This window comes from Miniopterus natalensis, chromosome 6, assembly GCF_054644295.1.
Source record: "Miniopterus natalensis isolate mMinNat1 chromosome 6, mMinNat1.hap1, whole genome shotgun sequence".
NCBI classification, from domain to species: Eukaryota; Metazoa; Chordata; class Mammalia; order Chiroptera; family Miniopteridae; genus Miniopterus; species Miniopterus natalensis.
Genome location: NC_142086.1, coordinates 56,502,340 through 56,524,883, shown reverse-complemented (window position 1 = coordinate 56,524,883; position 22,544 = coordinate 56,502,340). Strand labels below are relative to the sequence as shown.

At 40.5% G+C, this 22,544-nt stretch overlaps 1 protein-coding gene across 1 annotated transcript; it reads right to left on the bottom strand.

The window, feature by feature from the left end:
* Nucleotides 1-1,425: 1,425 nt before the first annotated feature.
* On the bottom strand, nucleotides 1,426-20,840 carry PARL (presenilin associated rhomboid like). Its single transcript, XM_016218082.2, has 10 exons — nucleotides 20,716-20,840; nucleotides 17,103-17,298; nucleotides 16,490-16,630; nucleotides 13,557-13,605; nucleotides 9,834-9,929; nucleotides 8,905-9,054; nucleotides 7,353-7,423; nucleotides 5,360-5,461; nucleotides 5,128-5,225; nucleotides 1,426-1,756 (listed from the first exon to the last, which is right to left on the bottom strand). Exons 1-10 carry the CDS (start codon nucleotides 20,838-20,840, stop codon nucleotides 1,645-1,647), a joined length of 1,140 nt encoding a protein of 379 aa, XP_016073568.2. The 3' UTR covers nucleotides 1,426-1,644.
* Nucleotides 20,841-22,544: the final 1,704 nt, after the last annotated feature.

Below are 22,544 nucleotides of genomic sequence, written 5' to 3'. Positions count from 1 at the left end.
GCACCAAGCCAGGCAGAGCATATCCCTGGGGTGATCGTGTCAGCAGAGAAGCCAAAATGAGAAAATATCCTGGTGGGCAAACAGTAGAGTAGGGACAATTGCCAAAGCTGTGAACAGTAAGGCTTGTGCTTCCAGAGCTGGGTGCTGACCTCCAAGGTCCACGGGGAAGACGGCCACTTGACTGCTCCAAGGCTCCAGCATCGAGGGATGTAATGGACAGAGAAGTGTTTTAGGGACTTGTTCTCCTAAATGCTCCTCCCTAACCATCACAAAGCAGGGAGAAGAAACTGTTTTCCTGGTCTAACCCTGGCAAGACACAGATTTCACTTTGTGAAATGTGCATATGATCTCAGTCGCCCATCCCAGCTCTGAAAAACACATCTTGTCTCATTTGAACATCACAGCGTTGTTTGCATCACGTATTCAGAAATGTCAACGCACAGTGTGACCTCTGGCAGTTCCCACACATAACTGCCCTGATTCCTTACTGGCAAAACGAGGGCTGGGTTAAAAAATTCTCTCTCCCAGAAGTGATCTTGGTTGAGAATAGAACCCTCTGCCTGGTAATAACCGGTGCCTCACAGTGGAGAAGTCTGGCATGATGGGATAAAGATGTGAAGAAATGCCACATCCTGGACAGTTCCTATGACTAGGACAGGCTGCCCCTCGACTTTCCACACTGTGAAGTGGCGTGGCTTCCACTGCTTTCATATCGCCCAATGCTCTGTGCCCAGCACCTTGCAAGCCAGGGTCCACCCTCCTCTTTAGTGCACGGTGTAAGATCTGGTAACCTTTCAAGACACTAATACACTAAAAACTCTCCTGTAAATCCATTCAAGAAAAACAAGTACTCAAACTACATTTCCTAGAAATAGTTCTCAATCATGAGGGCAAGTTTGTTCCACGAAAGTGAAGCTACTATAATGACCTCTGTCTATTTTTTCAGTAAGAGATGCTTAAATTCAAAGAACATACATTTTCAAATGTAAGATGCAATTTGGCTCAGACTCAAGTCTGAATTTATCCAAGATACTTCCTTTAAGTATTAATTAAGCTACAATTTTAACCTAGAAAGCAAACACCTAAAAAGAGCTTTTTGTGTATGTCACTCACTACCAGGAAATATTAACTTTCTTGGGAAAATTTAGAAAATATTGTAGCTGTTGTTTCAGACTGTGTCAGAGAGAAGATAGTCTTAATCTTTATCTATTACTCAACCCAGGAAAGGGACAGATAGGTAAGAGTAAATGCTTAGCACAGGTGCGAGAAGGCCAAAGTGCAAAAACCTGGGAGCCATTCTAGATTCTCCTCCAACTTCCCATCAGGTCTTTCCCTGTGCACCCCGCTGGGTTTGTGGCTCAAACTATGTCAAATGTTACAAGCTTCCAGGACAGCATTACTGCTCTTCAAAAGCGACACACATGCTCTGTTTACAAACTAGAGATATAAACCTTTATTTCACAACTTTGTCATAGTTCACTTTCTAATAAGACATGTACTGAGGACACGGTTTAAAATTCTGGGAAAGCTAGATGCTGGGTGTCTTCCAGGCAGGAGCAAAGATGTGGTCACTTCAGGGCCGGTGCGTTCCTGAGGTTTGCAGGCAGCATGGACCAGATGCACCAGTATCGTCCAACCCCAGTTTTACTTAGAGCCGCCTCCTTTTTTGGGCCCACTAGTCCTCATTTCATGCCAAATTTTCACTAGAGGCTCCCTGTTCTTCCAAATGAGTTCATGACCATAAGTAATATACCATCTGGGGAAAAGAAAAACAAAGCAGGCCCGATATTCAAACAGTATGACATACACATGTTAAGTGCCATGATGATATCAAGTTGACATTTAAAAAATTAATGCCACTGTCATTTACTATCTAGCTTATTAAAATAGCTGATTAACTTATTTGATATTCATCTATGATTTACCTTTAATATATGCAGTGTGTAAAAGGTCAAAGTAGGGTGGGACCACATGTGCCTGATCTCAAAGTGTAAGTACTTCACACACACTACTTTGGATTCACCACAGCTCTGCCAGTTAAGCATCACTTCTCCTGTTATAGACATGAGGAAACCACATCTGAGAGAAGGTAACCTGCCCAAGGTGCTAATACCGACTAAGTGGCCAATCAAGGACTCACCAACAGGTCAGACCAATTCTAAGCCTGGTGAGAAAATTCAAAAATAGAATTTACTAATGATGATAATTTAAATGCTTCTCATAGTTTTTCACCTGGCTAACAAAGGGTCATCTGCTGATCCTAATTCTGCCCACCCTTTAAAGTACAGTTACCATCCCCATTCTCCCGTTAAACACTGCCTAAAAGCAGCCTGAGCTGAGGAAGCTCAAGAACTGAGAGGTTTAGTAACTTAACTTGCTCAGGTTGCACAACTAGGAATCACCAGAACTGAGACTAGAACCCAAATCTGACTCTAAAACCTGTGTTCCAACCACTGTGCTATACTGCAGCACCTGGGGAGCATCTACTATAAGCTGAGGAACACAGAGTGACAAATGAGAAGGGCTGATTTTGAGTAGCTGATAAGTGCAGGTACTGGAAGACCAGGCGCTCTGCCTGAGGGCAGCACAAGCTCCAAGTATAACTCAGAGGCATCTATCTACCTCCCCTCCTGGGCTGGGGGAGGCTGGGAGGGCTTCCTGAAGGAAGTGGGATTGATTTGAAATGGCTGTTGATGAAAGCTTTTAGTACTGAAAGCTTTATTTTTGCCCTGTTTTCCTCAGGTTTCTTTTCCCGAGGCACACACCAGATTTTGTTGATCTTTGCATCTCTCAGACACCTACTGAAAAAATGCTCTATTTCCTTTACACTGGTATCAGAATAGCAAGTTTAAGGTTTTAACATTTGTAAATGTTCTGAGTATTTTTTTTTATTTTAAGGTGCTTGAATTGTACCTAAATCTTAATATTCACTAAAAGTAGTTAAAATCTGATCATAAAACTACATAGTCACCATGAAAATTTTGAGAAAGTTAACAAAATCAGTAAACTTACAGAAAGAAAAAAAAGGCATTTAAAAAAACATGCAGTCCTGGACAGTGGCTCAGTTGGTTGGGTGTTGTCACATGTACTGAGAGGTTGCTATGCCAAGGTTGTGGGCTCCACCTCCACTAGGGGGCATGCAGGAGGCAGCCAATAGATTCGCTCTCACATTAATGTTTCTCTCTCTCCCTCTCCCTTTAAAAAAATTGAAATTTTTTTAAAAAAATGCAAATTAATAGGCATGTAACAGAACTCCTTTGGGCTTAGTCTTAGAATCAAGTCCTGTGGTGAACTTAGAACAAAAGAAAAAGTATCACTCTAAGATTCAAATGCAATTGTAAAACTCTTGCAAGAAATTAATCACTTGTTAGAAACTCTCGATAAATAAAGTGTTCTTCCCAAATCCTTTTAACCTACTTATTTCAGGCAGAGTCAAATACTTTAACCTTACTGGTACACCATTCTGATTAGACATGTAAGTTCAAATGTAATTGGTTATTTGGCTAAATTTAAATTAGGAAAACACTTCAAAACGACCAATTTCTGAGGTGTCTTTTTTTTTTTATAGCCTCATAGTCTGGTGCTCAGTCTGAAACTTTAGCTCTGCAATGACTTTGTGACCTTCAACAAGTTACCTTCAATATACGTCAGCTATTATTATTGCAGCAGTGCAAGGTGAACACCATAAAATTTGATGACAGACATAAAGTCAAGGAAATATGCAGGATACCAATGGAATCTTTACTATTATTAAAGATTTCTAAATCTAGATTAAACATGTTCTGGATACGGCTGAAATAGAGTAAATAAAAGAAGCTGATATTAGGAACAGCAAAGAAAAATGATTCCTCTGCCTTTCAGATCCTGGACTTTAAAATGCATTTGATCCAATTATTTTCAGAATGGAAAAAGGTCATCTAATTCTAGTTCAGAAGAATAAAAACCTGCTGGGGAAAAGATCCTTTAAGTACACATGGAAGGATCCAGATAAATTTAGAGTTCAGAACCCTTTTTCATAAGTCTTTGTTTCTCATGCTGTAATAGCAGGTCAGTTTCTACTATTTATAATGTGCTGCTGTGAAAGCTAGAACTCACATATGTTATTCTTTAATCATCACTGAAAATTAAAAATGGCATAATGGCATTTAATTCCACTGCCTACTGGGCAAAACTGCTCTACTTAGAATTTTTCAAAAAATTATTTTTAAATAAAAAAAATTCCGTTTCCCACTGTCATGAAACAAAGTAAGAGCCAAGTAAGGGCAAAAAGCAACATTTATACAAGAAAAGATAGGCCATTGGGGATCTAGCACATCAGATAGATAACTCTGCTAAAGGGACTCTCATGGTCAGATGGGCTCCAGGAGTCCTGAGGAAGTTCTGTGACAAAGACGCTTAATAGCACTACTGTTTTAGGCAAAAGTCCATTGTCTGATGCACAAGTGGAAGATCTTGTGACCACAATGGAATTGTTCTCAATTGTATGACAGGGCGGGAAGGGCTTTGGATCTGGGTTGAAATCTCAGCTCGGCTACTTAAGAGCTATCTGACTTCTGATCATAAGATAAAGAGGTAGTAAGGTAGCTAGCTCAGTGCCTGCCACAGAATAGATGCTCAGGAAGTGGTCAGCACTGGTCTGTCTGTGAACCTTGGCCTGTCACGCAGCGTGCAGCCACACACAAACTCACTGCAGCAGAGCAACAGCTCTAGCTCTGTGCACTCAGTGTGTCTGCCCAGCACCTGTGAGATGGTGGTAAGGATGGGGTTTGGGCAGGGGAGAGGAGGCCTCAGAGTGGGGGAAGGGGGTGATAGCCCAGATTGGGGGCTGGGGAACAGTCTCAAAAAGGGGCCAGGAATCAGAACAGGTCAGGAGTTGGGGTGACCTGAGGTTAAGGGTAGGGTAAAGGCACAGTTAGTCTCTATCAATGACTGAGGTAGTGAGGGCCAGGGCTGATATTCTCCTGTCCCACCTGATATGGTGAAACTGGGCAAGGCCAAAGCAAACCGTGTTGAGGATTCATCACCCTTTCAACCCCACCTGCCCCCACCCTACTCTGCCTTCTTTAGGGGTAGGAGAGGAAAATGATCTGAAAAAGCAATGTAGCAATCAATTATACCCAAACTTACATTCCAAAGAGAGCTCCCCCAAGATGTGCTGCATGATCAAAAAATCTCCATCCCAGGACCATTCCTGCTGTATCCATGGCAATAATGGCTTTTAGGGCCTGCAAGCCAGCAAAAAAGAACATAACTGATACAACTTTGATTCCTCCAGCACTGACATTTCTAATTTAAGGGCAAGAATTCAGTCAATATAAAAATATCACCATCCCCTACTTCACTTCATAAAAATACTCACATTCCCTGCCGTGAACGTGAACATTGGAAGGAAGATAATGGCAAGCCTCCCGTCTGGGATCTTAGTGCAGACAGCGGCAAGGACTGTCATGATTGCGCCTGACTGCAAAGGAACACACTGGTGAAAATGGGAAACTCTCAACATGCAACTGCTTAGTGAAGTATTGCTACAATATCTAAAGTTGCGCCCGGCTGGACGTGGCTCAGCGGTTGAGCGTCGACCTGGGATCCAGGCGATCGGGGTTCAATTCCCGGTCAGGGCACATGCCGGGGTTGCGGGCTCGATCAATGACTCTCATCATTGATGTTTCTATCTGTCTCTCCCTCTCCTTTCCTCTCTCTGAAATCAATAAAGATGTATAAAAAAAAAAAGTTGCAATACTTTTCCAGAAAGTTAGTAAGCCACAAATTTCTAGTTGAACACAAAGCTTAAAAGCTTTCAGTTACTGCGCTGGCCAGGCTGCTCGGTTGGAGCATCATACTACACACCACACAGTTGTGGGTTTGATCTCTGGTCAGGAGGCGGCGGCAACCAATTGAAGTTTTTCTCTCTCCCTTCCTCTCTCTCAGAAAAATCAATAAAACATATCCTCGGCTGAGGATTAAAAAAAAAACTAGTGTACAAAATATTGGGCAAAGGGGTTCCAAGTCCATCACATAGTAGCCACCTGGGAAGAATTTAACCACAGTGAGATGTGTAAACACCAGCACGTGAGCGCTTCCTGAACTTTCGGGGGTAAACACTGTCTAGAGAAGAACTTCTCAAACTTCAACAAAGCTGTCCCAACTAGACAGTGAGCATGAGCTGCCCAAAGACACCCACATGTGTGGAATTTCTTTTAAGAATAATGTTTTATCTTTTTAAAAATCACATAAAATTTGCATACTACTTCATAGTAAAAAGTTTTTAATACATAACTTTTTTAAAATTGACTTTTCTGAGGAGAAAGGATACATTTTCATCATATTCTTAAAAGCCTCTGATTAAAAAAAGGTGAAAATAAAGAATTTCTGCATGGGAATGGGCTCAAACATTTGTCAAAAAAGCAAGTTGTGATGTGTTCAGGTACACAAATGTTTAAATTTGTGTAGATAAAGGTCACTTTGAGAAAATTCCAGGACAATGAAACTACTTCCTATCTTTAAAATAATGTGCAGTAACTGCATGAGTTATAGTAAACACTAACTGGCTTTATACAGAAATGCAGAGAATTTTCTTTATTCAAGTATCTGTAATGAGCACTTTAAATGTAGAATATAACCATCTATGGAGAAGTAATTTACAGAAACAACAGAATGTTAATGCTCCTCTTTTACACCAACTGAGCCACTCCAGCCAGGCTCTCCCTCATCTTTTAACAAAGGATTATGATGAAGGCAGTAAGTTTGTACTTTTTAATCCCCTTCCCCCTTTCACCCATCCCTCCCCTCCCCTCCGGCAACCATTAGTTTGTTCTCTGTATCTATAAATTTGTTTCTTTTGCATTTTTCTTGTTTTTTAAATTCTGCGTATAAATGAAATATGGTATTTCTTTCTCTGTCCAACTTAGTTCACTTAGCAAAATACTCTCTAGGTCCATCCATATTGCCACAAATGGCAAGATTTCATTCTTTCTAACAGTTAATATTCCATTGTGTGTGTATATATATACATACATCTTCTTTATTCATCTTTTTATTTCTTTTAATATGTTTTTATTGATTTCAGAGAGAGGGAGGGAGGGATAGAAACATCAATGATGAGAGAGTCATTGATCAGTTGCCTCCTGCACGCCCCCTACTGGGGATCGAGGAGCCCGCAACCCAGGCACATGCCCTGACTGGAAATCAAACCACCATCTCCTGGATCCTAGGTCAAGGCTCAACCGCTGAGCCACGTCTTGCCAGGCCATAGGAAGTCTTTGTATTAATTTTGCCACTTTCTTGTAATTCTAAAATTATTTCAAAGTGAACTTAAAAACTAAATTAAAATCTTTTAAATTAAAAATACTTACTGCTCCAAGTGATGGTCCGTATCTTCCTGTGGCAACTTTACACACATAACTGACAAAGTTGGAAATAACACCTGAGAAATAAGTCACATTTCAGTCATTTTAGTGAGGTATTAAAATGGTTTCCATTTCTGATCTCCACCCAAAGAGACCAGGTTTCTAGCTCGGTCACTATGAGGTGCAGGCATGAACACTTATCCTGTCTATCACTCCAGATATTTTACTGGGAAAGAAAAGCCAGACCCACTGCACAATCTGCTGAGTGATGTAGTTATTTACTTTACCTCTTAGTTACCATTTTCCAAATCTATACCATGAAGAAAAGAGGCCAGTTTCCAAAATCACCAACTGCCTGGGAATCCTCTGGGCTGCACTCCAAACACTAAATCAGAATCCCTGAAGTGAGACCAGGGAGTCCATGTTTTACCCAGCTCGCCAGTGATTCTGCTGCAAATTTAGATTAGATAATCCTTTACAGATCCCTTTGGCTCCCATATCATCTGAGCTGAGTGTGGTTCATTTATAAAAACAACTTCCTACAGAGCAGGAATTATTGGCACCTAAAACAGACTCTTTGTACCTGATAACACAACTAGTGCTTAGGGAAAGAACTACACAGTTATCTTAGCCAGAAAATTGCTCAGCTTCTAGTTTTGAGGGACTAGATGAACATGAGTATTTAATTAACACTGATTAAGTACCCACGCTGGGCCTTGTGACAGATGCTTCTATTTAATCCTTTCTATAACCCTTTATCATGAGAGTACATATCAGAGAAGTATACAGTCTTTTCTGCAACATCACACAGCTGGTAGCAGAAAAAGTATCTGAACCTAGGTCTTCCATTTCCAAGCTCAATGTTATTCACAAAATAACTGCCAGATATATTGTTTTAAATGAAGTGATTTTTAAAATGAATTTTTATACTTTATGGCTTTAATTAAGAACATTTTTTAAAGAGAGGGATAAATAAAATTTAACTGATTGCCAATTTAGCAGCATCTAGGAACCTGGAATCTTGTGCTACCACTTCCTGGCTGAAATAAGGAAATGATGCTATTGCCAGGACCACAATTGGAGTGGGTCCATGCTAACATACATACTTCCAATAATGAACTCATTCTTGACAGTCTTACTGAATAGCTCTTAAAAAAGCTTTCTGGAAACTGAACACACTGTGGGAAATGAGCCTAAGGTTACTTAACAAAGATTCAAGTAACTGAAACAGCTGGGAAGTCTGGGAACTACTTATCTATAAAATAGCCTGAGGCTCAGGAAACTAAGACCTAGTGACATAAAAATAACATGCTAAGGTCAACACTAAACCTTAACTACTGTTTCCTAACTAATTTAAAACTAAACAGTAAGTAATTCACATTAAGAGGAAATCTGCAAAAGAGAAGGAAGATGACAGCCCCACCAATCTATGGTAATCTGTGCATATAATCTGAGCACTTACTGTATGTAGAATATGGATATAATCATTTCCTTTGTCCCTTCTCTAAATAGGTGACAATGTTTATACTCTGAAAGGCCCAAGAATATAGCTTATTACCTGCAGATAAGTACACTGCCATGAACTGCTCTTGACCCAGAATGTTCACGATGCTGGAGGAAAAGCTCCACAAAACATACATATTTGCTGCCATGTGAAACAAGGAGAAATGACTGAATGTTGACAGCAGCATTGGAGAACAAAGGACCTCTATAAGAGAAAGAAAAACATAGTCTGGTAATCATGGAACACACAGCCAGTAAAAATTGTCTATTTTTGATTTTTTTCATTATTATTGTGAAATCAGACATGGGAAACAAAAACTGGTTAAAGGGTTAAATAAATTGCCCTGGGTGGTGTGGGTCAGTTGGTTGAGCACTGTCCAGTGCACCAAAAGGCTGCTGGTCCAATTCCCTTCCAGGGGACATGCCTGGGGTGCAGGCTCAATCCCCACTGGGGGGGCATGCAGGAGGCAGCAGATGGATATATTGCTCTCACAACGATGTTTCCCTTTCTCCCTTTCCCTTCCTCTCTCTCTAAAAATTAAAATATATATTTTAAAAAGGTCAAATTGGTTTAAGAAAGCATTTTTCAAAGTGGTAAAAATCTACCTTAAACCTATTTTCTACTTATTAAGTAACCAATAAAAATTCTCAGTTCAATGAAAGCAACCTGCTCCTATGGTGAAAGTTGGTTAGAAGAATTAGTAAATATCAGTCTTCTCAAAGAGTAAACATGGAGTGACCATGAATTTTATGTCACTAAGTAATATTTAGATATCTAGCATGTGCAAGGCACACTGTAGGTACCCTGGACATAGCAGTAAGAAAGCGGAGGTCCCTGTTCTCAAAGAGCTTATAGTCTGCCCTCTGATTCTGTTTATAATTGTTAACAAGAACTCATCCTTTTTATAGCATTTCAATTAACGTAAAGCATATTTCTTTCATATTACCTCTACCTCAAAATAAAATTACACAAATTAGACTTACTTGAGGCTGGATTAGATGTGAAATATCTGATCATTACCCTCTGTAGAGAAGGTACTCTCCATAAACAGAATACAAAAACATTTGCAGCTATGATACCTACAAAATATAATTTAGGAAAGTTAAAAATAAGAGCAAAGAAAGTCTGATTAAAAGTCCATCTGGATAAGATTTTCTACCACAATTATATAAGAGTATTATACACTTGGGGAGAAAAAGTAAACTAAGGGAAGTGAAATCAGCGTTAAGTATCGAAATTGTCATGGGTTGGTGAAGTCAGAGAATTCCTGAAAAACTGCAAATGTTCTAGGAGCTAACTCCCCTTCCTCAGACCCATAGTCTACTACTTCATAACAATCTACTTACTCTTCTAAATCAATAATTAAATCTATAGTTATTGTTTGAAAATGGCCAAGCCAAAGATAGAAATACGTACAGACTAGGTCCTTTGGCCAAGAGGAAAAAAGTATATAACACCAATTCTTTTTCTACAGGGAATGGTCGGCTCCTTAAACTTAGGGACAGCTTATGAAATATTGATGTATTACCTATGTAGATAAAGATCCACATGTTTGAGAAAAATACTCATTAGCTAAGAATTCTGGAATAATCTGGAAGAATTTTGCAACTGCTTTGGAAAATATGTTTACATGTGGAAGTTAGGTGACTTTCCTTTTTCTGCAAGAACTACTACCATTCAACTGAGTAGATTTATTTAATGATAGAATTAACTATTTAGTCATAAAATTGTTATTCTTGAAAACTACAAACTTTTATATTTTTATGTACCACAACTCCTTGCACATAGTAGGCACTCATCTATTTGAATTAAAGGAATTTAAACATTTCTTCATTTCTTCAGTCTCTTTAGGCAACAGGCAACTAGCCCTTTCAACATCTGCAATGATAATTAGGACTGATTCCAACATTCTGGTAAGAGAATTTATTTTAGAAGACATTCATTGTACAGACCCTGCCAGCTGCTACATCTTGGAGTTACTGCTGGCTTCCATATTTGCTCATTCTGTAAGGCTTTCAGCTATCCCCTAGCATTCTAGTCTCTCCAGTGTTTGCTCTCCTATTTGAGAGTTAAGAAAAGAAGCTTCCACTTTCATAGATTCTAAGACATTTTTTCCATTTAATATCTGACATGAGGATGCATCTTACAATTGGTGGTATATCATAGATGAACTGGAAGCATTTTTCCTTTCTCTAAAGTAAATTAAATGATGTTTTATTGCATCTAACTGAATTGATTCCATCAATTTTATCAGGTTCTTACTAGTGTGGACTGTGACAGCTGTTATATCATCTTTGGTAACTAACGAGGACTCTTTCAAAGAAGGTGCGAGGGACGGTGCTTATGAAAGGGTGAGAAAAAGGAGTCACAAGCAAGGCAAGTATGAGCACTATGTACACCTTGTAATGAGGAGCCTGGAACTCTGGGCAGGGCAGGTTAACAGAGGAAGGGCAGAGCCTCCTCAGATGGAAGAAAAGGCCTCAGGGGATTTATCCTAGAGGAAGTAAGTAGTGATTAGTGTGGTACCTGGGGTTTTTTAGTTTTTTGGGGGTGAGTTAAACATCTTTACTACCCAGAGAACTTGCTTAGGTCTAGGTTGTTGTACATAGTGACTGGGATATCTCAGGATAAAGAAGACCTGAGAATAGATTTGCCTAGGTTTCCAGGATCAGAAGGATAATTGCTCAGAGCTTTGCAATTTGCTCCAATTGTGATCCAATGCAGAGAGCAAGACAGAGCCCCTGAACCTGTCTCCCAGGGTGAAAACTGGCAACCACTACTCTGCCTGCTCTGCCAGTTTCACGGGCTACTTCCTGAAACCAGTGACATAGAGCACACACGTCTGCAAATCACAAGCACCACAGCATTGTAGAGAAGTAGAGAAAGTTTCTGGCTGAAGAGACGCCAACTGGAGAAAAAGACTTGAAAAATGGAAAAATAACCAAATATATCAAGGTCAACAGTAGCCAAAGAATTAACATTCCAAGTTTTCAACCCAAATATAAGAAACCTTTCTGGTAAATGATAACAGAGCATGGCTCTGGGTCTATGATTAGGCATTCCATCAGTAAACTACCAAACAAACAGACCCAAATCATGTATACGAACCACTGTTATTCATTATAAAACGCACTAACAAATTAAAAAGAACTGAGAAAAGTAGCATGCATTTTCTTCCTCATGTACACCATTTTGAAGGCCAATTATAGATGAGAAAACTGTAGCTTTAAGAGGTACAAGTTTTCAGAGAGCCAAATTCAGTGGCCAAGCCAGAATTCCTAATCTAGAGCTCTTTCTACTAGAGACATGGGGTAGCCAAGAGGGTTTCTTTTGACCTTGGTCACTCTAACCTTCAGACACCAGAAAAAGGTCTCCTTTCATTTACTCAACAGATTTTAACTGAGTGCCTTTACTGTGTGACAGTTATGTGCTAGGTGCTATAACCAAATGAAAACCCTCATCACTCTGTCCTTGAGCATGTTATGTGTAAATTATATAAGGCAGGTTCTGTTATAAATTATTAAAAAGGTGTAATGAGTTCTGAAAAAAGATGCACTTCCTATAGGAAGCAATGTCTGAACCATACAGTTGAAGAACAGATCAGGTCCCAATGAGGAAACAGAAAAAGTGAACCTTCCAGACAGAGAAAACAGCCCGAATGAAGAAAGTTAAGCACCTTTTCTCCACTTAGGTACAGAAAATTAAGAGTACCATTAAGTCTAACCATATTTGAGAAAAAGCAATATTTTGCTATTTCCCTAGGAAGGTTTTTTTTTTTCCTATCTGCACAATTGTTCAAGAACTTCCAAATCTGGCCCTTGCTGAGTAGCTCAGTAGGTTAGAGCATCGACCCAATGTGCCAAGGTTGTGGGTTAGATCCCCGGTCAGGGTACACACAGGAATCAACCAATGAATGCAGAAATAAGGGAAACAACAAATCCATGTTTCTCCCCCAGCCCCGCCCTTCCTTCCCCTCTCTCTAAAAATCAATAAATAAAAATTTAAAAAAAGAAAAAAGAACTTTCAAAATCATTTCCCCAAATTTCTCAAATAACTAAGTTCATGTAACAAGTCTCAAATAACAAGTGTTACCCTGAAGAGTCAGATGTGTCTTTCTATAAAAATTTACAAAGAACAACATTATCATGATGATATGCATGGCAAGCTTACATTTAAAGAGAATTTTATAAACAGCATGGTACAGGAAAGAGAAAATCAGCTTTAGAATCAGACAGACCCAATTTTGAAACTTGGTTCTACTACTTACTAGCAGTGTCGAAAAGTTCCTTCTCTGAAAGCCCGTTTCCTTATCTGTAAAAAGGGAAATAACTAACCTGTAAGCAACCTTGTGAGATAGGGAGAGAAAGTGTATAAAGCATTCTGCATAGAGAAAGTACTTAATCAATGTCCCCTTTAGTTTTTTTAATGGTGGAAGTAATAATTATATATAACCTATTTCACAAATTAGGATTCTACAACAAAGATAGATCAAAATTAGAAAATAACTGACCCAGAGCATCATGTATACCTTTATGCCACACTATGTTTGTTTTACACTGTGACATTAGCCTAAAGGTACAGAGACTTCCTATGTCTTTCTAAATCACTGGTGAGCATGGTACAAAAGCCATTGACTGTGACATACTGTACCTTTTGGTTTGATTTCTCTTTCCTTGAATGGCTAAAACGTGTAAGCTAACACAAACCTGTCACAGTCCGCTGGCCATCACTTAGGTTATTCCACCACTTGTTAATCTAAAACAGAAGGAAAAAATGCATATTATCATATGGTAAATACTTTCAAGGTAGAAAAATGAAAAGCCAGAAAGAAAATGCTTTGTATATATAAAAATCACTGGTGAACAGACATAATACACATGTGGTAGCGGAAAGCACAGGTGCTTTGTAACAGTACATTCTCCATGCAGAGCCACTGACTAGCTCTGTGATCTACATTACTTCTAAACTTCAGTTTCTTGATTATAAAATGGAGACAGTAACAGATGTGCAGTAGTACTGTTGTGAGAAATAGCAACAAAATAAAGCACTTACCACACTATCAGATAGACAGGTATCAAGTATGTGATTATTCACTAAGGTCCAATCTAGTTTTAAAATTCTAAGAATATTTTCTACTAAAATTACCCTTTTTTAGGTATAATCACACTACTGAGTTTAGAAAGAGACAGAGAGAGAATCCTAATCTCTCAGGGACACATACTGAAATTTTATGCATGAAATATACCTAGGATTTGCTTTACAGTAATCAGTGCTGGGGAGGAAAGGGAAAGAAAGGGGACTAGATGAAAAACAAAGTTGGCCATGTGTCAATCTTCACTGAAGCTGAATAATAGTTTATTATACTATTCTCTTTACTTTTTTTTTTTATCTGTTTGAAGTTTTCCATGATTCAAGTTTTTAAATTAAAAAAATATTCTAACTATGAAACCGAACCAGGCTTTATATACGAATAAAGAAATCCAAGGTTAAAAAAAAAAGTTACAGATCAGTATGTATATGGATCCATATACAATAATGATTACACTTTTGTAGTTGTAATTAAATTGTGTATGAGCTCTCAGACCTCACTCACTACAAGTGTAGTGGCAGGACTTCCTGGACTTCATTTCCCATGTTACATATATGTACTGTTCCAAAATTCTCTAATGGGCATGGGTTTTATATTTTATAACCTACCACTTAACTATAATAAATCCATCTTTGGATGAAGATTATGTATATTGTTTCTGTCATTTTCCACCCTTCTAAAGAACCATTTGGGTATCAAAACTATAGTGCAGACCTGCTGGAAACCTGAAACTTTCTAAGGGATCTGGGATTATGGAATAGGTTAGTTTTTATTATTCTCAAACATGTACTAAATAAAAATCACTGCTACTTATTGCAGTTTTTACCTATATATATTCTATCCATTGTTCTGCTGACATAAAGCCTCTCTAAAACAGGTAGGGCTCATGCTGCTTCTATGTGTCTATGGGGAAATAAGATGAAATGAATCCTTCTCCCTATTTAGAGGAACTTTTCATTTGGAAAAGAAAACCCAAGGCTGCCCTCTCAGACTCTTTGCTGGCCAGGACTAAGTTCCTAGGAAGGAGAAAATTGAAGAGGACATCGACCCTCTCTCCAAATTGGAGGAGCAGTGTGTCATTTAAAAAAAAAAAAAAAAAAAAAGTGTGCCCTGGCCAGTTGGTGGGGCATTGTTCCTGTGCACCAAAGGGTTGCCGGTTCAATTTCTGGTCAGGGCACACGGCCAGGTTATGGGCTTGATCCCCCATAGGGGGTGTGCAGAAGGCAACCAATTGATGTTTCACTCTTGCATGGATTTTTTTTTTTCTCCCTCTCCCTTCTTCTCTCTCTAAAAATCAATAAAAATATTTTTAAAAGCCAGAGCCGGTTTTGCTCAGTGGTTAGAGTGTTGGCCTGCAGGCTGAAGGGTCCAGTCAAGGGCATGTATCTAGGCTGCAGGCTTGATCCCTGGACCCGGTCAGGGTGCGTGCAGGAAGCAACCAATCGATGTGTCTCTCTCATATCAATGTGTTTCTCTCCCTCTCCCCCTTCTACTCTATCTAAAAACCAATGGAAAAAATATCCTCAGGTGAGGATTAAAAAATAAATAAAGTACTAAACTATAGAAAGAACTGATAGTTTAAAAAAAATAAAAATAAATTTAAAATAAATTTTAAAAGAAAAAGGTGCTTAAAAACCACATAAAAGCTTCTGGACTCGGGACTCAAGTATTCTCAAGTAAAATAAATAAAATATATGTCTTATCTAAAAGGCAGTATTTTTAAAAAATCAATTTAGAGGAAAGTGGGCCACCAACTTACACATGAAGTAGCGGGAGTTTCAGAAGTTCTGCTCTGTGCCCTCCTGCACCCTCATCTCGAGCAGTTAGACACACTCAACCGTGGGTATCTACTAGAGGTGCATGACGGCGTATGACGGAGAAGCTTTTAAAGTCTACATAGTATCTCTACCCCTAAGGCATACATATTTTGAAAAACTCTCCGTAATTCTAATATGGAACATAGACTCCAAACAACCCAGGAAGGTGATGCAAGTAAAACGGCCCTTAAACTTCAGTAGGCCTGGAAGAGGACCTGAAACATTAATAATTATCCCTGGTGATTCTTGGACAAATTGAGTAGATGACAAACTGCTTGGAACACTGTCCAGCACAACACTGCCAGATATACAAAATATTAATAAATAATCGACTCTAAAGAAAAATATTAAGTGCACTGATTTCACATCTACTGATTTAATGTTGTCATTAACTAAAAACACTTCATAGCCCTGGCCAGCGTGGTTCAGTGGTTAGAGCATTGGCCTATGCACAGGAGGGTCCTGGGTTCGATTCTCCGTCAAGAGCATGTAACTGGGTTGCAGATCCAATCCCAGCCCCCAGTAGGGGCACATGTGGGAGGCAACCAATAGATGTGCCTGTCACATTGATGTTTTTCTCTCTCTCCCCCTGCCCCCTCCCCTCTACTCTAAAATCAATGGAAAAAATATCCTCACTACTTGGGTGAAGATTACAAACAAACAAACACTTCATAAATAACCAGACTTCAAGAACTGTGATCAATAGGTCAAAGAAAGCCATGTTTATCTTTACCTCCTTTCTGAAGTCTCCTTCCTTTTGTGGTCTTATGCTATCCAACCAATCAGCTTTTATACCATCAAAATAACTCTGGACCTTGGATTTCAGTGATTCATATTGCCAAATAGCAGCTGATCCAAATGCACAGCCTGTAAACTACATAAAATAAATGGCAAAATAAATTTAAGAGAAATAAATCTATACACAGTTCCAAGAACAATACTTCATTTTCATGGGCTTTTACAAACCAAAGAAGGAACATCTGGCATAGTGAAACCTATTAGGTGAAAATAACATTTGTTTCCCATTTTTTAACTTCATGGTAACCCTCAGCCTATTTACAGCTAGAAATTTTCAAAGAAAATTCAAAATATTAACTTAGTATCACTTGAAATGTTATACCAAATAAGAGGCCCATAAGTTTCTTCTCCAGGGTTTACATAAGTGATCCAGATTCTAACAGCAATTATTAAATTCATGTTCTCCTGTAATGATTTATGACCCCAAGATACCCAGATCCCTTTGACAACCCCCCCACTTGTCTTTAAGGGAGCCCAAATAGGACAAACAGTACTTTAACACTGCACCTGCAGCAAGGTACGTAACTCCTAGTGATGTGAGCTCTTACCCCAACAGTAAAAAAAAAAGGCTTTACAAGAGTCCTTAAAGGATAGGGAGAAGGGTAAAAGACTGTTTCTTCTACAGGAGGAATCAAAGCACTTCTCTTGTATGCTTCACCACTTGTTCCTGTGTCTGATTTTCGAGGTTCAACCTTCCTGGGTGCTTTTCGGAATCCACATTTTTGCTGAACAAAAAAGTTAAACCTATAGGGGAAAATAACAGATTAGAAACAGCTTGCAAACATCAAAACCTCTATGAACTTCCTGACTTGGCCTGCATCACCACCACCTCGGTTTATTCACACTCAATAGCACCAAAGTAGCCAAAACTCCTACTCCCAGGTAAGATTTCAAGTCAAATCATTGAACTGTAGAGGGAACTTGTTTGGGTTGTTCCTGTGTATCAGTCAACAAAATAATTTGTATTCATCCTCCACACAGTTTGCAGTCCTGTAAAAAGCTGAACTGTAGGGCAATAGGGATATAGGCAAATAAGGTGAAGAAAATTAAGATGTACAAACCGCCAGTCATAAAATTAGTCACAGGGATATAATGAACATAAGGAACATATTCAATAATACTATAATAAGTACAGATGGTTGACTTATTGTGGTGATCACTTTGAAAGGTATATAAACATCTAATCAATGTTGTATAACCGAAAATAATACATTGCATGTCAACTATAGTTTAAATTTTCTAAAAAAGAGAAAGCAAAAATATAGGGAAATGGGAGAGAAAAAGAAATTTTTAAAAAGTTGGAGCTCCGCCCTAGCCAGTTACACTCAGTGGTTAGAGTATTAGCCCACAGAATGAAGGATCCCAGACTCGAACTGAGAGAGACACATTGATTGGCTGCCTCCTGCACGCACCCCGACCAGGGCCAGGGATTGAACCTGCAGCCCAAGTACATGCCCTTGACTGGGAATCGAACCCTCAACCTTTTGGTGCGCAGGCTGATGCTCTAACCACTGAACGATGCCAGTTGGGCAATGATTTGTTTTTATAGTGTGAGGATGAAGACAATGTAACTTAGATATCTGTACAAGTCAGCACTAATGTCTATTACTAAAGATTTGTGTGAATAAATTGAGTAGAAATGGTCTAATGTAAAAATGGAGACAAGATGTGACCAAGCATACACACAACAGATTCATTCCACTTAAAAGAAAATGGATGTTTTTAGGGGAGAGGGGAATTCTGCATAAACTCTTGCGTGCCAAAATTACCCATCTTGAGTTAATACATGGTGAGTTAAACTGGGTATACCTGGTTTACTAATTTGTCAAGTATTTTACTTAAATATATCTTAAGACTCACATCCCAATCTAAAAAATTTAAGCTCCCTGTAACTACTACAATCAACTATTTTCTTCTCTTTGCATAACTGACAAATTATGCAGACTTCTTTCATGCCTAAGCCATTTTTCAGAAGTGCTGATACAAGTTTGATAATGGTAAAGTTTCTGAAGAAGCTAAGTGACACTGTGTCTCCTTTTTCTGTAAAGGGCCAGACAGTAAATATCTTAGTCTTTGTGAAGAACAACTTAAATCTCTGATGCATACTGTTTTGTAAAAACCATTCTTGGCTGGTAGGCTGCTTTGAGCCCGCTGTAGTTGGCACAATTAAAAAAAACACACAAACATATTTTTATTGATTTCAGAGAGAGGAAGAGAGAGGAATGAGAGACAGAAACATCATTGATGAGTGACATTGATCGGTTGCCTCCTGACAAAACCCGGGCATGTGCCCAGACCGGAAATTGAATCTGGTGGATCATAGGCTGATGCTCGACTGCTGAGCCACACCAGTTGTGCATGTAGTTTGCACAACTTTTGCATTACCACCTGCAGCATTTGTAAAAAATGCAAGTTCTCAGCCACGCCTCAGGCCTATTACATCAGAACCATGAGGAACCCTATCCCTGACTTCATTCTTTGCATACTAATTTCAGAAGCACAGGATGTCCAAGCAGACCTAATACATTATATGTGGTAATCTGTCCTCCCAGTTAACTTTGAATGCTTATTTCCAGAGGCAAGTAGGCATATACTCTATTTCAGCTTTACCTACATTCTCCTATAATGCATATTTTTCTATGCAACCAAATAAATGTAATTTCCAAACTTCGCATAGAAATGGCAAACTAAAAAAATCAGGTGCTAATCTTCGACATCATGTTTCTTCGTTTGCTTTTTTCAAATGGCCTCCAATTTTTACTGGAGACTCGTTAATCATTTTCTTTTGCTTTTCCTTCCTCATGCATAGCTTCAATATTTAATACGCCTGCTGCTTCCTAATAGCCATATTCATTTATCTTCCCCCTCAAACCTAAAATTTCAACTGGGATTTGGAGTGAACAGTGGAATGAGGTCCACCAAAACTTGTCACCCCTTCCACCAGACCCCCTCATCCTCCACCTCCGGGCATTTAAGACGAGTGCCTCACGTTCCACGTTGGTGTATCATGAAGGTACAGTAAATGCACATTTTTCACCAATCCCTGATCAGATTCACTTGGAGTACTTACTAGAAGCACAGGACAGGTTTTTCCACTCTTTTCGCCCACGGCCTCCTTCTGAGTTACAGGACTGGGGTGGGGCCTGGGAAATGATCTATTCTGCGAACATTCCAGGTAATCCTTAAAATGAGGTGATGACTCCACCACACTGAGGCCTCGGTTATTTACCACTAGCTAGTCCCCAGCGTTGATAAACACTACATATTCTTTGCTACCATCTATCAGATGAATCCCAAGGCATCAATCTAACCAAGACAGAAACTGGGAAGGTTGAAACTATGCGTTAAAGAATAAGAACAAATTTCAGAGTCAAATACAAATCAGGTGTTGGGCAGTTGGGTGAATTTCTCTATTATCAATTTAGAACTGAATTATTCTAACGCAAAAGCAGCAAATACAGATAAACCACACTCTCCATTCATACGGCTTCAACTCGGGAAGACTGGAGTAATTTTCTTTCCAAATCATCTGGATTCCAAATATTCCACTGTCTCACTTTTTCAACAGAAAAGCCTCCCCTACGGGTATGCAAGAGGCAAAATGAGACCCTTCTCTGATTCCATCTTTCCTTAGTTCTCTAAACGCTAAAGAAGGCAAACTGTAGAACACAGGCTTGAAAAGGACTGAAAGGAAAGAAAATCTCAGCTCTACCACTGTGCCAACTATGTAACTGCTTCACTTTAATATTGTATGTCACCTATACTTCTTTTTAAAAGAGAAAAAAGAGAGAATGCTTAACGATTAAAAAGGTCACAACCTCAAAAAAAAAAAAGAAGAAGAAGAAATGGGTCGAATGCCTTCCCCGCGGGACCGTGAGCGCGGCGCGCAATCGGCCCTCCGAGAGCAGCTCCGCTTCCCGTCACGTCCCTCCGGAGGCGAAAGGGGACAGTGCGCGCTGGGCCGGGCGGCCACCGTGCACCCGGCCCGGGGCAGGGCGCGGCGAGAGGCGAGGGCTGGACCGAGGAGGGAGAAGAAAGGGGGACGGAGAGAAGTGACCGGTGAGGAAAGCGGATGAGCCGGGAGCAGCGCACGGCCTCTGCCCCTGAGCATGGGCGGCCGGAGCTCCGGCGCCAAGGGGCGAGAAGCCCGGCGGTCTTTACCTGCGTCCGAGCAGCCGCGGCGGGGCCAGGGCCGCAAGGAGCTCCTCGCAGCTGCGGCCGCCCCGCGGCGCAGCCCACGTCTGGCCGCAGCACCAGCCTCTCTGCGCCCAGCCTCTCCACGCCATCTTCCCAACCTCTGCCCCACCATGGCCCGACCTTACCAACCCCTGCCCGAACCACTTCCGGGGCGAAGGAAAAACCATAGAGTGCCGAGGAACCGCCTAGAGCGCCCCCGCGCGGCCCACCGGGGCCAGGCCAACTCCAGCGACGGGGGACCCGCCGCCGGCGGCTGTTGTGTCCGACCGCTGAGTCGGGACCTGGGAGCGGGGTGGGAAGGGGACCCCCCTCCACCGCGTTTGCACACGAGGCGCGGAGGACGGAGAGGAGGGAGAGCGAGCGTTTGCTGAGTGATGCCGTGCACCAGGCGCTTTGCATAAGCTGTTGTATGAACCCTCCCCAAACTCCTGAGGTTAGTGTAACCGTTTGCTGTGGCTCAGCGGTTCAAAGAGAAGTGAGGGCAAGAAGCAACGCTGTAACCCCAGTTTTCTTAAATTAATGCTCTTTTTCTGCATCTCACCGTTCCATGTTACGACGCACTTGAGGACGTGCCTCACATCTTTAAGAAGTCTAAGCCTGAAATAAAAATCTTGATTCTAGATAAAATTCAAACTTCAGGATTCAGCCCTTGCTGCCTCCCAGCCGGCTTCATTTCCTGCCGCTGGTCGCTCCCTCTGACCTTGGCTGCAGCCGCACTGAATCATTTGCAGTTGCTAAAGGCACCTACTCCTCCGGAGTTCACATACCATTCTCGCTGCCCGAGACCCCCTTCCTGTCTCCCTTCTCAGCCTCCCTAACCAACCTGTCCTTGGCCAAACCCAATCATCGCCTCTTCTAGGAGGTTAAAGTTTTTCCTTGACCATTAGGGTCCCTAGTGAGATCTGAAAATTAGCTGATAATGACATACTAACAAGAAAAGCACACAAACTTTACTGAATTTTTACAATGTGCACCGGAGTCTTCACAAGAATGAAATGAAGTGACCAGAGCAAAAAGCTTTTATATCTTTTAGACAAAGAAACAATTATTTGTGAATAATTGACAAGAGAGTGGGGTTTGAGCTGGGGGTAGTCCATCCAGGGCTAGGTAGTCCTTATTTTCCTTAATGAGGAGTGTTATAGGATAGTAAGAAGCTAGGAAAATTCCAGAACAACCGGAACAGGGAAACTGAGACAGATAGTTACACAGCAGTTTCCAGCCACCCAGTAAATCCTATCTTCCCTAAACCAAGGACACTTAAGAGAAAGTGGTTTGCACTTCTCCTCCCTAACCAGAGGGTAAATAGCTTAAATCACCCTATTCTGGGAGACAGATAACAGAAATCCAATTAGTGCCATTTGCCAACCACACCCAAGGATAGACAAATAAAGAGAATAAATCTCATTTTGGTACACCTACATAAAGCTGATGAATATTCTATAGCTCTGCCCCTAAACCTCCTGTAAACGTCCAGCCTTTAAAACCTCTGAAAATGAAGGTCCCATGTAGCATGCCCACAACATTCCCTTTCCCCTCTCCTTCCCCCACAGACACGTGTCTCCTAAACTCCAAGTGACCCCATGAGACTTGCAACCAGGGGAGCAATGGGCAGCGGCAGCTCATCCAGGGCTAACCGCCTGAACCTGTGTCTAAGGCCCCCTTTTCTCTGACTTCTCAGTGAGCGAGAGCAGCCCAGCCTGGGCTCTCCTGTTACTTCTATGCACCTTCCTTGTTTCACTGTCCTATATTTTTGCTGCAGCCAATAGATTCTTACATACTTTGTTACCCTTTGT